The sequence below is a fragment of the Brachyistius frenatus genome, unplaced genomic scaffold, assembly GCF_029030835.1.
Source record: "Brachyistius frenatus isolate BFR_SWC_R1_liver_20210118 unplaced genomic scaffold, ASM2903083v1 Contig_103, whole genome shotgun sequence".
NCBI classification, from domain to species: Eukaryota; Metazoa; Chordata; class Actinopteri; family Embiotocidae; genus Brachyistius; species Brachyistius frenatus.
In genome coordinates, this window is record NW_027210702.1 from 1059 (window position 1) to 16578 (window position 15520).

Below are 15520 nucleotides of genomic sequence, written 5' to 3' on the forward strand. Positions count from 1 at the left end.
TTTAATACAAATCAGCCTGGACGAAGGTTGCTGCTGCAATAATATAATAATATGCTGCAATAATATAATAATAATATGCTGCAATAATATAATAATATGCTGCAATAATATAATAATATGCTGCAATAATATAATAATGTGCTGCAATAATATAATAATATGCTGCAATAATATAATAATATGCTGCAATAATATAATAATATGCAGCAATAATATAATAATATGCTGCAATAATATAATAATATGCTGCAATAATATAATAATATGCAGCAATAATATAATAATATGCTGCAATAATATAATAATATGCTGCAATAATATAATAATATGGGATTTTTGCATTATTATATTTGTATTTAATTAAATATGGGTTTTATCTCTTTTATACAACTACAAATTATAAAGTGCATTTCTTACAAGACCCCATTTTCCTTTGATTTTTTTTTTTTTTAAATTCAAGGTCAATAAGTTGGAGTTGTTTTGACTCACCGGAGGAGTGAAGCCGCAGCTCTCCGTAGGTCGGTCGGTCGGTCGGTCGGAAGTAAATCAAAACAAACCGGAGACCGGAGCCGACTTGTTGTTGCTGCACGCGCCTCTTCCGGGGGTTTTAAAAATGGCGCTCTCGCGGCTCCATCCGGGTTTTTTAAAGGCTTCGCTGTTTCCGGCGGAAGAGAATATAAATTGTACTACTGCCCCCTACTGGTCATTTTAACAGACACGTTTGTTTGTTTCTGGTGTTCATGTCAGACCTGATTGAGTGAAAGACTCAACGTTTGTCTTTTGTCTACATTTATGTCTTTTATTACATTTCAGCATCTAGAGAATATGCAAGTGATTTTTTTTCTCCACATAAATTTAACTTAAACTGAACCAGAGACTCGATATAATAATGTTTGATATAATAATGTTTGATATAATAATGTTTGATATAATAATGTTTGATATAATAATGGTTGATATAATAATGTTTGATATAATAATGTTTGATATAATAATGTTTGATATAATAATGATAATAATGTTTGATATAATAATGTTTGATATAATAATGGTTGATATAATAATGATAATAATGTTTGATATAATAATGGTTGATATAATAATGTTTGATATAATAATGTTTGATATAATAATGGTTGATATAATAATGATAATAATGTTTGATATAATAATGTTTGATATAATAATGTTTGATATAATAATGTTTGATATAATAATGATAATAATGTTTGATATAATAATGGTTGATATAATAATGATAATAATGGTTGATATAATAATGATAATAATGTTTGATATAATAATGATAATGTTTGATATAATAATGATAATAATGTTTGATATAATAATGTTTGATATAATAATGATAATAATGTTTGATATAATAATGTTTGATATAATAATGATAATAATGTTTGATATAATAATGATAATAATGTTTGATATAATAATGATAATAATGGTTGATTGAACAGAGAGTTGAACCTTCACACCACAAGCAGGACTCTGATGTCCAACGATCTGTACGTCCCTACAGGAAGGAGGACACGCTTGGACTCTTTACTTTGACTGTTGGACTTTAAAACTCCTATAACGCGGGTCAAAACCCACGACATGTCCCCGAGGACATTTCTTCTACTGTTGTACAAAAACAAACACAATAACATTTAAATAATAAATCATAATTATTATATAAAATAAACTATTATAAAATAACTACAACTTCATCCATCTCTTGCTCCCTGAAACTTCCAGCACCTCCAAGGAGGACATGGAGGGTGAGACCCGACCACTCAGGTAACTCCTCTGTACACATTCAACATTCAAGATAGGAGGGGGAGTGGAGGGGGAGAGAGGAGGAGAGAGCAGGGGGAGTGGAGGGGGAGAGGAGGAGGAGAGAGCAGGGGGAGTGGAGGGGGAGAGGAGGAGGAGAGGAGAGGAGGGAGATAGGAGGGGAGTGGAGGGAGAGAGGAGTGAGAGAGGAGGAGGAGAGGAGGGAGATAGGAGGGGAGGAGGGGAGAGGAGGGGAGTAGAGGGAGAGAGGAGGAGGGAGAGAGGAGGGAGGAGGGAGGGAGAGTGGAGGGAGAGAGGAGGAGGAGGAGAGGAGGGAGATAGGAGGGGGAATGGAGGGAGAGAGGAGGAGGAGAGGAGGGAGATAGGAGGGGGAGGAGGGAGAGAGGAGGAGGAGAGGAGGGAGATAGGAGGGGGAGAGGGGGAGAGAGGAGGAAGAGGGGGAGAGAGGAGGGGGAGTGGAGGGAGAGAGGAGGGGGAGCGGGGGAGGAGAGGAGGGAGATAGGAGGGGGAAAGGGGGGAGGTAGGAGGGGGAGTGGAGGAGGAGAGAGGAGGGGGAGTGGAGGGAGAGAGGAGGGACAGAGGAGGTAGATAGGGGGGAGAGGAGGGGGAGAAGGATGACAGGAGGGAGAGAAGGGAGATAGGAGGGGGAGTGGAGGGGGAGTGGAGGGAGAGAGGAGGGGGAGTGGAGGGAGAGAGGAGGAGGAGAGGAGGGAGATAGGAGGGGTAGAGGGGGAGACAGGAGGGGGAGAGGAGGTAGATAGGGGGAGAGGAGGGGGAGAAGGGTGACAGGAGGGAGAGAAGGGAGATAGGAGGGGGAGTGGAGGAGGAGAGGAAGGAGAGAGGAGGAGAGGAGGGAGATAGGAGGGGGAGTGGAGGGATAGGAGGGGTAGAGGGGGGAGAGAGGAGGTAGATAGGGGGGAGAGGGGGGAGAAGGGAGATAGGAGGGGGAGTGGAGGGGGAGAGGAGGTAGATAGGGGGGAGAGGAGGAGAGGAAGGAGATAGGATATATATATATATATATCTCCCCCCTCCCCTCCTCTCTCCCCCTCTCTTAAATATTAATATTAATAACATTAAATATGTACATTGGGGTTTTTATCTATTTATATAAATTATAAAGTTCATTTCTTACAAGACTCCATTTTCATTTCTTTTGTTTAACACCGTTTTTTGTTGTTGTTGTTGTTTACAAATCACAGAATCTAAGGTCAATAAGTTGGAGTTGTTTTGACTCACCGGAGGAGTGAAGCCGCAGCTCTCCGTAGGTCGGTCGGTCGGTCGGTCGGTCGGAAGTAAATCAAAACAAACCGGAGACCGGAGCCGACTTGTTGTTGCTGCACGCGCCTCTTCCGGGGGTTTTAAAAATGGCGCTCTCGCGGCTCCATCCGGGTTTTTTTTAAAGGCTTCTCTGTTTCCGGCGGAAGAGAATATAAATTGTACTACTGCCCCCTACTGGTCATTTTAACAGACACACGTTCCTCTTGTCTGTTCAATAGTCACAACTTTATCAGAGAGCACCGAATGTTCCACATCACGGTGTCCCGGTGAGACAGACCATAATAAGTCTTGTGAGACACAGGAGGACGACGCCTTAAATTGTGCAAGCGGTAAACTGTGTGTGCGTCAGTAGTCAGTAAAACCTCGGCTCACTGGTTTGTATAAAAGTACATGAAGTCAACCAGGTGTCCCCAACACGACCCCCGCTGTGAGCTGCCTGCTCAGTAGTTTCAGGCTTCTGGTTCCTGTTTCCGTCTTCACGTGAGCTGAAGGCCTTTAAAACGCAGCGTCTCAGGTGAGATGTGAACCAACAACCTCCGAGTCCCCCAGCGGTCCCTCTTCACTCGGATCAACCTGCTTTCAAATGCATGTTGTTGTTCATAAAGGTCTTCGGGTCACGTCCAATTTGTATTGCATGACAAACTACACAAATATTACATGTATTGGGGGATAAAAAATAAAAAATAAAAAGCGTGCATGTCAACACGTCTCCGTCGCCTCTTTGCTTTTATTCTGAAAGACTTCCGGAGCGGAAGTGGGCTGCTCACTCCGGCGAGCCTGACGCAGTTTGTCTGGGTCACGCTGCAATCCAGCCGGATGTTTTGCGCCGCCGCCAGTCTGCGATGGGAACATTTTAACGCAAAGCTCCAGCGGCGGCCCCGACAGGGTGAGTAGCCGCGCACGGCGTCGGTCCGGCGGGACCCGCCGGCCGGAGGAGCCGCCGGCAGGTGTGGGTGAAGGCTGCAGGAGGTCGTGACGGTGTTTGGGTATGCGGTGACAGCGCACGCCCCTGACGCGCGCTCCCCAAACATCCGTAATAGAGTTAGTGTGCACACTGGAGCGCCTTCAACAGGCGGAGGACGGCGCGTCCCGCTGGGTTGCTGAGGCTTGCAGGGGATCAGACTAGCAGCAGAGGGGCTATTGCTGGAGGGTGGAGGGGGGGGGGTGTAGTAGAGGTGGGGTGGTGTGAGCACGAGCCCCAACACCTGTTTGTCTCCATCACGAGGCTCTTCTGCTTCACCCTTTCTTCTGACCATCTGAAAGTGGAGACCAGTCAGATAACATGTTCTACACACACACACACACACACACACACACACACACACACACACACACACACACACACACACACACACACACACACACACACACACACACACACACACACACACACACACACACACACACACACACACACACACACACCTCCTGGACCTGATGGGATTATGTCTGCTGGCTGCAGATTGCAGGAATCACACATCAACCAGGTTTCCTTCACGCTTACAGTTTGTTGACCGAGTGGCCTCAGGCCTGCAATATTTTGCTGCTCATTTTCAAAGCCCCCCTCCACACCTCCCTCCTCTTCCTCCTCCTCCTCCTCCTCCTCCTCAAAAAAAAAAGAGTCAAACTTTCCTAGTTCCAGCTCCTGAGTTGTCGGGTTGTTGCAACTCACTACGATGACGTCACAAACAGCGAGTTGCATTGTTGAATTGCTCTCTCTGATGTTTTCACAGTGATCAGCCTCCATTCAGAAACGCGCTCGTCCTGTTGCTGCTGCAGTTGTCGGGAGCAGCGTGCACCTGTTCGCCCGGACAGATGGCCCACAGTGCTCTCCTGTGTGTGTGTGTGTGTGTGTGTGTGTGTGTGTGTGTGTGTGTGTGTGTGTGTGTGTGTGTGTGTGTGTGTGTGTGTGTGCACGCTGGTCAGCTGTCCTGGACGTCTCTTATCTGACTCAAGACATATTTAACCAGGCAGCTGTTGAAAGCTGAAAGCTTCTTTTACTCCACCAAGTTGTCACCGATTACAAACAACAACAACAACAACAACAACAACAACAAAGGAAAACACACTTTTTATATTATTCTGCTGGACATTATTAGATGTCTGAAACAAATATTTACAATTATAGCTTGACTGATATTCTGTCAATTATGCAACCAATAGGAGCATCATTATTTTGACCACTTCTGAAACCATCTGCTTCTTGAAGCCTTTTAAATTTCTCTGTGTAAGCGAACGTGTGCAATTGTTGTATAATATGAAATAATATTGGGAAAAAAGTTTTGATTTTGGATCTGAAGAACGACGTATCGCTGTTATTTGATCACATTGGAGCGGCACAATTCACATTACTCTTATTATTATTATTATTATTATAATGCTGCCCGGCTCCCATCCTGAGATATGCTTATAATATGAGTCTTTAACGGGACCGTTGGACGTCCTCTTAACGTGGACGTCCTCTTAACGTGGACGTCTTCAGTCCTTTATAAAACCAAAAAGAGCTGCAGAGTGACATAAAACACAGAAAGGCCAAGATCGGTGCTTCCGAGTCATCTGCCCCAAGTGTGCCGCAACAATGCGGAGCAGCTCTCTCCCCCCCCCCCCCCCTCTCTCATCGGGACATTAAACTTTTTTATGTCGTCCCCCCCCCCCCACACACACACACACACACACACACACACACATTCACCCAGCCACACTCTCCTCTTTCCTCTTGCACTCTCTTAAAGGCCACACTAGTCTTTCAGCCGGCCTCGGTCCTTTCTTTCTGTTGACCCCCCCCCCCCCACACACACACACACACACACGCCCCCACCACCACCACCACCACCACCACCACCAGACAAAGAGAGGAGAGTGACTGTGCTGCTCTGTGGCCAGGTGTTCTCCATTGCTGCCCCGGGCCCTAATAGCACCAGCCCTCACCCTGCAGCTGCCCTCCCCAGCCTCCCATTGTGCGCCTCCATTGTTCGGCCAGTCCACCCCTCCTTGATTCATCGGCCACACAGGGGAAGCCCTTTTCAGACCGAGTGTGTGTGTGTGTGTGTGTGTGTGTGTGTGTGTGTGTGTGTGTGTGTGTGTGTGTGTGTGTGTGTGTGTGTGTGTGTGTGTGTGTGTGTGTGTGCGTTGAGTACGCGTGCCTTGGGGAAACTGGGTGTTGCAGGCATCTGCCCCCCCCCCCCCCGTGCCTCCCCCCGCCTCCCCCCACCCCCGTGTCTGCGCCTCATTGTAAAGGCCCGCCGCGCTCCGATTGGTGGAGAAGCAGCCGCTCTGAACGAGGGACTGGCAGACATTGTTGGTCCATCTGTTCTGCCACTCATTGTCCAACTTGGCTGCTTCTGTAGAGGAAGAGAAGAGAAAAAACAACAAAATTACACATTTCTCTGGAAGACACTCGGATGCTCTGAGACCTGCAGCAACATCTTCCCAGATGCGGTGGGAACTTTGGGACTTCTCAGTTTCACCTGCAGCGTTTTCACATCTGCTTTCCAAAGGATTTAAACATGCTGATTTGATTCCCTTTTCTTCACTGCTCCTGGATCTACTTTGGGTCTGGTAAGTCCCTACTTGTCTGGCTTTTACTCACAAATCTTAGGTTTGATCGTTGCCTTTAAAAGCTGCATTTATTTACCACCTTTGTCTCACTGATTCTAAGATGTGATATGATGCTAAGAGCTGCATGACAGTCTCCTGCTTCCCGGTGTAGTTGGTCCCGTGAATCTCCCTCAAATTTGAAAGATGCAGCGTTCACAATGATAAGTTCAGAAGAGGACAACATGCAGCAAACTTTCTGCTGTCAGAGACTCGTTTTGGGATGCGAGACGTTGCGGGAAAAGAGCTGCAGAGGAGCGACTTCCCCCTGAAGTTAAACAAGACAAGACATGTTGCTGCCGTAGCCATGTGTGATGCAGGAAGGGTGGCCGGCTTGTTTTGCCTGCGTAAACACAGGCGACTTATTTGTGTCACGTGACCATGGAGGGAGAAACAGGTTGTTTGGCTCCCGAGAAGTGTGTGTGTGTGTGTGTGTGTGTGTGTGTGTGTGTGTGTGTGTGTGTGTGTGTGTGTGTGTGTGTGTGTGTGTGAGTGTGAGAAGGGGAGACACCAGTTGCCGCTCAGCAGACATCTGTTGTCCTGCTGCTGGCGGGGAAAGCCTAGATGCACACACACACACACACACACACACACACACACACACACACACACACACACACACACACACACACACACACACACACACACACACACACACACACACACCATTCCCCCGGCTGATTGTCCTGACCCCGTTCACAGTAACTTTTTGCACACTACTGGGCGTGCACTATTGAACCACCAGACATCCCCCAACAGCCCTCCCCTCCCTCCCTCCACCCGTCTCCCCTCTCCCTTCCTCCCTCCCTCCCTCCCTTCCTCCCTCCCTCCCTCCCTCACCCACTTGCACACACAAAGCTCCCAGTACAAAGCGCTGTAAGGACCGTGTTACATATTCATTGCTGCCTCCATCAAAGCCAGCAGGGCTGCTGCTGCATGTGGGAGTCGGCCCGCTGATGTTTTGAAAGATGCACCCACTCACCCTGGAGGTCGGGAGATGATGAGGATGAGGATGAGGATGAGGATGAGGATGAGGATGAGGATGAGGATGCTCTGGCAGTTGGGGCCACACCAAAGTACTTTTTAACACACAATCTGTAAAAGACTCACATGTAACACGGGCTTTAATAGTGACCAGGGCGCTGCTCACATTTCTGCCTATAAGCACCTCTAACAACAGGATTATAATTCGATTTGTCCGGTTTGTATCCAATTAACTTGTTGTGATTTAGTGAGCAGAAAAACAGGAAACTTGAATTAAAACAAATAATGTAGTAATGGAGACCATGAGCTTATATCTGTGGGTTTGCGTGAGGTCAGAAAAGATGTTTTCAGAGCTTTCTGCCCTCGTGTTGCACTTTACCATCTTACTCTCAAAGCGCTTTTCAGTTTGCCTCCCGTTCGCCCACCGGCGCCGGCTGAGCTGCTGTCCAGGGACACCTCGGGAAGAACGGGGGATCGAACCGCCGACCTTACGATCAGCGGGCTCCACCGTGTCCACCGTCAGTTTACAGGAGCAGCAGTGAGGAGCAGCCGCTCCATCAGCAGCAGGATGACTCATTATGTGTTCACGTGTGTTATGGGCGCCATCCGACGCCCACGGTGCTCCATGCCAAGGTCCCAGTCGTAATCACTCCAGCACCACCATTGTCTGTCTTGGGTGGCGGCGGGGGGGGGGGGGGGGGCAGTGAGGCAACACTTTAAGCCCCCACACACACACACACACACACACACACACACACACACACACACACACACACACACACACACAGACCTGCGAGGACGCTGCCTTGGCATTTGGATTGGAGAGCGGTTTCAACAGCTGTAGCTTAGCAACAGCGGCTCAGCCACGTTGCTAGGCAGCCCTTTTTTCATAAAATGCACACTCACTCCACCCTGCCCCCCCTTCTCCACACCCAACAACACCACCCACCCCTCCACCCCCCATCACCACCTCCTCCTCCTCCTCCCACCAGCTTCAAGTCACTTCCATCACCAGCTTTTGTGCTTTTCATAACGTCCGCAGAGCTGAGCAGTGACGCCTCCTCCTGGGGGGCGTCCGGTATATCATATATAATATTTTCTGCTGGCAGAGCGCCCCGACGTAGATATCCAGATATCCATCCATCCATCCATCCATCCACGCTAGAGCTGATTGGCTTCAAAGCCCCTCAGTCTTTGGTGACTCCACCACGCCAGTGGGAAGAAGCATATGGACCTTAATTACCAGGTAGACTGCAAGAGGAGGGTGGTGGTGGTGGTGGTGGTGGTGGGGGGAGGGGAGTAGGGGAGGGAGAGGAGGGGGGTAAGGGGTCCGTCACACTAACAGCATGGTGTCTTTTTTTTCTTTAAACAGTTCACCCTCTGTTCCCCTCAGTAGATTAATGGGCTGTGACGTGGCGCTATAAAAACACACCGAGGCCCGACTACTATTAAAAAAAAAAAAAAGCGGGAGTCCATTAATTCGGGTGAGAGGCCCCATCGGCTCTTTGTGTCTGCCAGCTCGGGCCTCAGCGAAGTCCCCGACTGCAAGAAAAAGTTAATTCTCAGTCAGCGTTGACTCAAAACAAAACAGCCTGAAAGTAAATGGATCCGTTTACAGATGACTTCCCGGACGTCTCGCCCATCGTCTGCTTTGTTCGCGTTCATCTTAAATATTTGGACTTCTTTCCCTTCGTGAGGCTGAGCTGGTTTTGGGGCCCGGTATAATGCTGTCGAGAAGTTTTATGGTAATAAAGTCAATCTGTTCCCCCGTTTTCTTCTTCAGGACCGATGAGTCGAGCTTTGTGAGTGGGCAGTGATCAGCCCAGTGAGCTGGATGTCTGTGACAGACCCATGGGCCAGAAGGACCATGTGGAGGCAGGAACGGGCCGTATCCTCGACCTGGGGCTGGACTTGGAGTATCTCCACGTAGCGGGGCCCGACCGGCAGGCCGACCGGCAGGCTGGCGGCGCCGACGGGCCCCCTGCTATGGAGGAGCAGGGGGAGAACTCCGGCGGCACCGGCACCGCCGATCCGCAGGAAAATGGCGGGTCTGACGCGGACCCGCCATTTTCCAGCTCCACCCTCGCTGTGGACACCGACCTGGACGGAGGAGAGGGAGAAGCAACTCAGAGTAAAAACACCCACCAGCCACTCTGTCGGACCCAGTGTGTGGACTTGGGCACCGACGGGCCTCCCGAGCCCCCGTCTGAACTTTCCCTAGACACCGGGTGCGCACTCGGATCCCCGTGCGAGCGCCGGCCCGAACCTCCGGCCGATCCCTCGGCGCCGGCGTCGCCGGCCGGCGGGAAGGAGTACCGGGCCAAGCTGGAGTTCGCCCTGAAGCTGGGCTACTCCGAGGAAACGGTGCGCCTGGTGCTGTCCAAGCTCGGCCCCGACACCCTCATCAACGACATCCTGGGAGAGTTGGTCAAACTGGGCAACAAGTCGGACGGCGAACAGCCGGCCGGATCATTATCCTCTACCTCAACCTCTTCGTCCTCGTCGTCCTCCTGCGGTTGTTCCGACCTGCTGGAGGCCCAGCGGTCCGACTCCCCCTGCCCTTCAGACTCTCTCTGCGACCAGGACAACCTGCGGCCCGTGGTGGTGGACGGCAGCAATGTCGCCATGAGGTGAGACGTTACCGCTCATGTAAACACGTCATTATAAATGTTATCGCGTGTTTATTTCCAACGAACATCAGTGAAGTTTTAGAACATCGGCTCATTCAAGTTTTCACTTTGCGTATCGGCCTTCAGCATCGACTCGGCCCTCTGACGGACTTTGGCTGCGATTTTTACTATTTTGCGCTCACCTCTTCCCTTTGTTTTCCGTAGCCACGGCAACAAGGAAGTGTTTTCCTGTCAGGGCATCCAGCTGGCCGTAGATTGGTTCCTGGAGCGTGGCCATCATGACATCACAGTTTTTGTGCCTGCGTGGAGAAAAGAGCAGTCCCGCCCCGATGCCCCCATAACGGGTTAGAAGAACCAAAACAAAAACAAAAACAAAAACACACACACACGCGGTCGGTAAACTTACTCCGGTTCAACGTTCTCCTTCATCTTTCCGGTCCGCAGATCAGGAGATCCTGCGTCGCCTAGAGAAGGAAAAAATCCTGGTCTTCACTCCTTCGCGGCGCGTCCAAGGTCGGCGCGTGGTCTGCTACGACGACCGCTTCATCGTGAAGCTCGCCTACGAGTCGGACGGCATCATCGTCTCCAACGACAACTACAGAGACCTGGCCAACGAGAAGCCCGAGTGGAAGAAGTTCATCGACGAGCGGCTGCTCATGTACTCCTTCGTCAATGACAAGTAAGTAGGCGTAACGACATCTTACTTCCTGCTTAATAGTGATCCAATAATCGTAATCCTTTTTTTTTTTTTTTTTTTTTATCCTTCCTCGCCGTCTCTCAGATTCATGCCGCCGGACGATCCTCTCGGGCGCCACGGACCGAGCTTGGACAACTTCCTGAGGAAAAGACCCGTCATGCCCGAGCAGAAGAAACAGCCTTGTCCGTACGGTGAGAACACGGAAAAGATCTACATTTGTACAATCGGTGTTTTCTTATTTGACTGACGGCGACGACCAAACTCCTTTCTGCTCCAGGAAAGAAGTGCACTTACGGCCACAAGTGTAAGTACTACCACCCGGAGAGAGGCGCTCAGCCTCAGCGCGCCGTGGCCGACGAGCTGCGAGCCAGCGCCAAGACGTGCGTCGCCTCCAAGAACCAGGGGGACGCGGGGCTGGTGAAGAGCCACAGCGTGCCGGCCGGCAGCATCGAGGCCAAGAAAGGCGCCGCGAAGAGGCAGTCCGACCCGAGCGTCCGAGCTCTGTCCTACAGCGACGCCGAGGAGAAGCTGCTGGCCAAAGGGAGGGCGGAGGGCCAGAGGAGCGGCGGCTGCGTTACGACGATGTCTCCGGCCCCGGGGGGCCCGCCGTCGTCCGGGCTCGGCCCGCACCAGGACCAACAGTCCCGAGCGGCGACGCCTCACGGTCACCTATTGGCCCCGGGCCACGACCTTTACCCTCACTGTGAGTCTCCAGACTTGAGCTACTACTCAGTAACACGTGCCTACTCGGGCCTGAGCCTCTCCGCCAGACGCAGCCCGGACTGTCGCTTCCCCAACGACGCCGACCCGCGGCTCGGCTCGCTCGGCTCCGCCGGCTCCGAGTGCGGCAGCGAGAGCAGCGCGAGTTGCGGCAGCAGCTGCGACTCGTACGGCGAGCGGTCCTGTCCCGCGTGCCCCCCGGACGCCTCGCCGGAAGATGCCCTTCATTTCGCCAACCCCCACAGCCGGCTGTACTCCCATCACGCCGCATCCAGCCACGAACTCTGCGGCCTTCATCCCGCCGAGTACCCGAACATCCAACACGGCCACGGGTCCGGCGTGTACGCCCACCACCTGAGCGCCGCGCGTGGGCAGAGCTGCGTTCACGACCAGCCTCCCCCGGAGGCGCCCCCGAAGCGCCCGCTCTACCCGCTGCCCCCTCATCTCCAACACCAGCCGCTGGCATCGCGGTCCAGCTGCCCCGGCGACTACCACTCCCTCCCCCAGTCCAACCCCCACGCCCCCGGCTCTCCTCTGGGCCGCTGTCTGGCGCCCACGCGGGCGGAGAGCGTGTCCGACTCGCACCTGTACGAGCACCTCTCGGCGTCCCACCGCCACCACCACCGGCCCAAAGCGTTGCCCAGCTGGGACGCGTACTACCGGCCGCCGCCGCCCACGTCCCGGTACGAGCCGTCCACCTACCAGAGCCTGCCGGACACCCGCCAGGCGTCGTGGCACGCCCCTCCGTGGCCGCCAGACGGCTACACGCGGCACCACTCCTCCCACCCGGCCCTCAGCCCGTCGCCGACGCATTACCTGAGCCACCCGGCCCTCTCGCCTCACCCGCCTCACCCGTCCGGCTCTCCGTACCCGCCTCACGGCTCCCACCTCTCGGTGCCCTCCCACGCCCCGCCCTCCTACATGCCGCCGCACCCGGAATCCCCCGCGCACGGTCGCTACGGCGACACGAGGGAGAAAGTGTACGTCAACCTGTGCAACATCTTCCCGCCGGAGCTGGTGAGCCGGGTGATGGCCAGGAGCCCCCACGTCACCGACCCCCAGCAGCTGGCCGCCGCCATCCTGGCGGAGAAAGCCCAAACCGGCTACTGAAGGGAACAATTCAGGACGAGGACAAAAAAACTCAAACAAAAGAAAGCACGTGAGGTTTGCATGGCGGAATGATTGCCTGCGAGGGGAGCTTCTTTTTTTTAATATATATATATATATATATATATATATATATATATATATATATATAATGACGTTAATGCGTAAGTTTCAAGGACACAAGATGCTGAAGATAATCCAAAATCAAGCTCTGGTCACAACGCAGCAAATCTACTCAACTTTAAGAGAGCGACGACATCCGTGACTTCGACTCAAAGTACAACGTGCGGAGATTGGTTTTTTATTTTTTTTTTATTTATACGGTAGCTCGACGTTATCGGACCAGTTACGCATCCAATTAAAAAAAAAAAAAGAGCACTTTTGTGAGTGAGTTTCATCAAATATGATCAATAACGAAGGATTATTTAATCATTTCCACTCTCTCGATGACCAGATTTGGAGTTTTAAGTAATAAGCGCAGACATCCTGAGTACCAGTTTGATCTCAGACTGGAGTCAAATATGTTTTTCATGCGTATGGAAGCAAATTTCCCTTCTTCAAACTACTATTTGACTATAGTCTGTTTATCCCTTTGTGTGTGTGTGTGTGTGTTTTTTCCATCGTTGGTAATAATAAAACAGGTGCCGGAAATATAAGTCGTCTCATTTGAGATGACGTGAAGAGTTGTAGCTGTAGAGATGGGTGACCCTGTCGTGTGTACCTTAGTTTTAGTAAGGGACATCTCTTCTCTCTCTCTTTCTCCTCTCTCTCTTCTCTCTCTCTCTCTCTCTGGCCCTTTATTGTGGGTCAAGCCTGCAGACACGAGGAGCTCTCCGCCGTCTGAAAACCAAAAACACATACTTGTTGTAAATATATTTAACGGAGCGTCTGCAGCAGATTTCAGTCGAATCCGTGCAAGACAGAGAAAAAATAAAATAAAAAATAAACCTCGTTTGATACAAATTGTATCATGAAACTAAGTCGCTGATGTTATATACAGTACGTGGACTCGATGGACTCGATGATCCGTATCTACCCAACACTCGTGATGTATTGCTATATGATGATCTACAGCGGTTCTGTTCCGACTTTTAATCTTGTGAGAAAACAACAACAAAAAAAACACAAAAAAAGCTTTTGAGACAATGATTTGAAATATGTTATAAAGTAAAAAGGAGCTGTGTGCCTACTATGTTTAGGCAGCGCAACGCCTTCGCCTGCGCTTTTTGGGTTTGAAGCTGGCTTATTTTTCTACAGGAGCTCCAATTGCTTTTGGTTTATTGGTTCGTGACCCAGAGGTGAATTAGTTTTCACTAACAGGTTGGGGTCAGTTCATTTCTCCTTTTTTTTTTTTTTCCATTATTGCAACCCAACAATACTTGAAATAATTGAAAATGAATGTTGTCATGAACCGAGTTGGACGGACCCCAACCGCGTTTTAAAAGTAAAACTTTATCTTCGGGTCATCGTGCTATCAAACTGCAGCCATTTTGAATGTCTGTGCCACTTTATTACAGCTCTACCTGGAGTATATGCAGATAGTTAAAGATACCATCTGTAACTTAACCAGTCAGGAAAACAAATATCCTAGCAGTCAAATCTGGAAAAAGTTTTTTGGGTAATTTTACAGAGAAACTATTAAAAACCACATCAGCCTCCGAAGGTAGAGCCCTTCAGCGTAAACGTTCAAAATAGCCACCAAAATAAAAGTCCAGCGAGCTCGTCATACGATTCATCACAAGCCAGCTACGTAGAGCCCGACGGTCTCCTTCCCGTCCCACGTGTCACATTGTACGCGTATGAAACACCCGTACGATAACACGTGCGTGGACGAGAGGGAACCCTTGTTGTGTATTGAAGAAGCGCCTCCTCTCTGGCCCCCTGGCACCGTGTGTCAGCGTGGCACCCGAGCGTGGGCCCAAAGTAATGCCTCTTCATGGCATTGTGCTTATGACACATCCGATACTCTGAACTATGTTCAGCTAACTTGTTATGCATGCTTTGATTTGATTTTGTTTTTTTCTGCATGTGTTCTTTGGTTTTGATTTCGTGTACATATATATATATGTACATATATATATATATATATATATCTTGTGTTTCCGTCCTGGAAGCTCGTCTTGCCGTGACGTGATGCTGGTCGTTGAGGTGCCTCCAGGTTTTACCTTGTACACACAAAACTGGCTCCTTTTTTCCCCTGCTTGTACATTTCAGTACAGAAACCCCTCGTTTAAAATGTACAATATAAATGCTGGGAAAGTAGTACTGCTGTTTAGTTTTCTCTAACTTTGACGTGTACTTAAAAGGCCTCATGAAACCGGTGTCCTTTTGGAAGTGGGCTCAGACTGTACATGTTACTATAATCTACTTTAGACATAAAATCTGCTGTTTAACATGATCTCTGCATTTTGCCAGTAGAATAACAGTGTAAGTAATTCAATATTGTACCTGTGATTGTTCATTAAAGAGAGTACAGCTGTAACACGTGGTATCCATTCACGTTATAGTATTTCGCTTGTTTAAGTGTCTGTTCTAATTTCAGTGGACTCTGTTATCACGTATTACAATTAAAAAGAATATTATATATACATGATAAATATACTCTGTAATGTAACTGAAATCAAACAAAGTGACCTAACAGCTCTTTACAACAGAAGAGAAACATTGCATTCATAAAAGAAAAACAACTTATTATATAAACACACAAATCACAAAA

The 15520-nt window shown here is 49.6% G+C and overlaps 1 protein-coding gene across 4 annotated transcripts; it reads left to right on the forward strand.

The window, feature by feature from the left end:
- Positions 1–3832: 3832 nt before the first annotated feature.
- On the forward strand, positions 3833–15286 carry LOC138628693 (probable ribonuclease ZC3H12C). Of its 4 annotated transcripts, XM_069711869.1 has the most exons (7): positions 5914–6126; positions 6207–6630; positions 9434–10280; positions 10485–10624; positions 10725–10959; positions 11062–11168; positions 11255–15286. In XM_069711869.1, exons 3-7 carry the CDS (start codon positions 9502–9504, stop codon positions 12805–12807), a joined length of 2814 nt encoding a protein of 937 aa, XP_069567970.1. In that variant the 5' UTR covers positions 5914–6126; positions 6207–6630; positions 9434–9501; the 3' UTR covers positions 12808–15286. The 4 variants fall into 4 exon arrangements, with proteins under 4 accessions (XP_069567969.1, XP_069567970.1, XP_069567971.1 ...); XM_069711868.1 differs by lacking the exons at positions 5914–6126; positions 6207–6630 and adding an exon at positions 3833–3958; XM_069711870.1 differs by having other exon boundaries at positions 5914–6630.
- The last annotated feature ends 234 nt before the right edge of the window (positions 15287–15520 follow it).

Excerpts from the sequence above, each read along its gene's own strand:
- LOC138628693 (XM_069711868.1), top strand. The coding sequence starts at position 9,502 with ATGGGCCAGAAGGACCATGTGGAGGCAGGAACGGGCCGTATCCTCGAC. Across the intron at positions 10,281-10,484 it reads GGCAGCAATGTCGCCATGAG|CCACGGCAACAAGGAAGTGT; the intron begins GTGAGACGTTAC and ends TGTTTTCCGTAG. Across the intron at positions 10,960-11,061 it reads TACTCCTTCGTCAATGACAA|ATTCATGCCGCCGGACGATC; the intron begins GTAAGTAGGCGT and ends GCCGTCTCTCAG.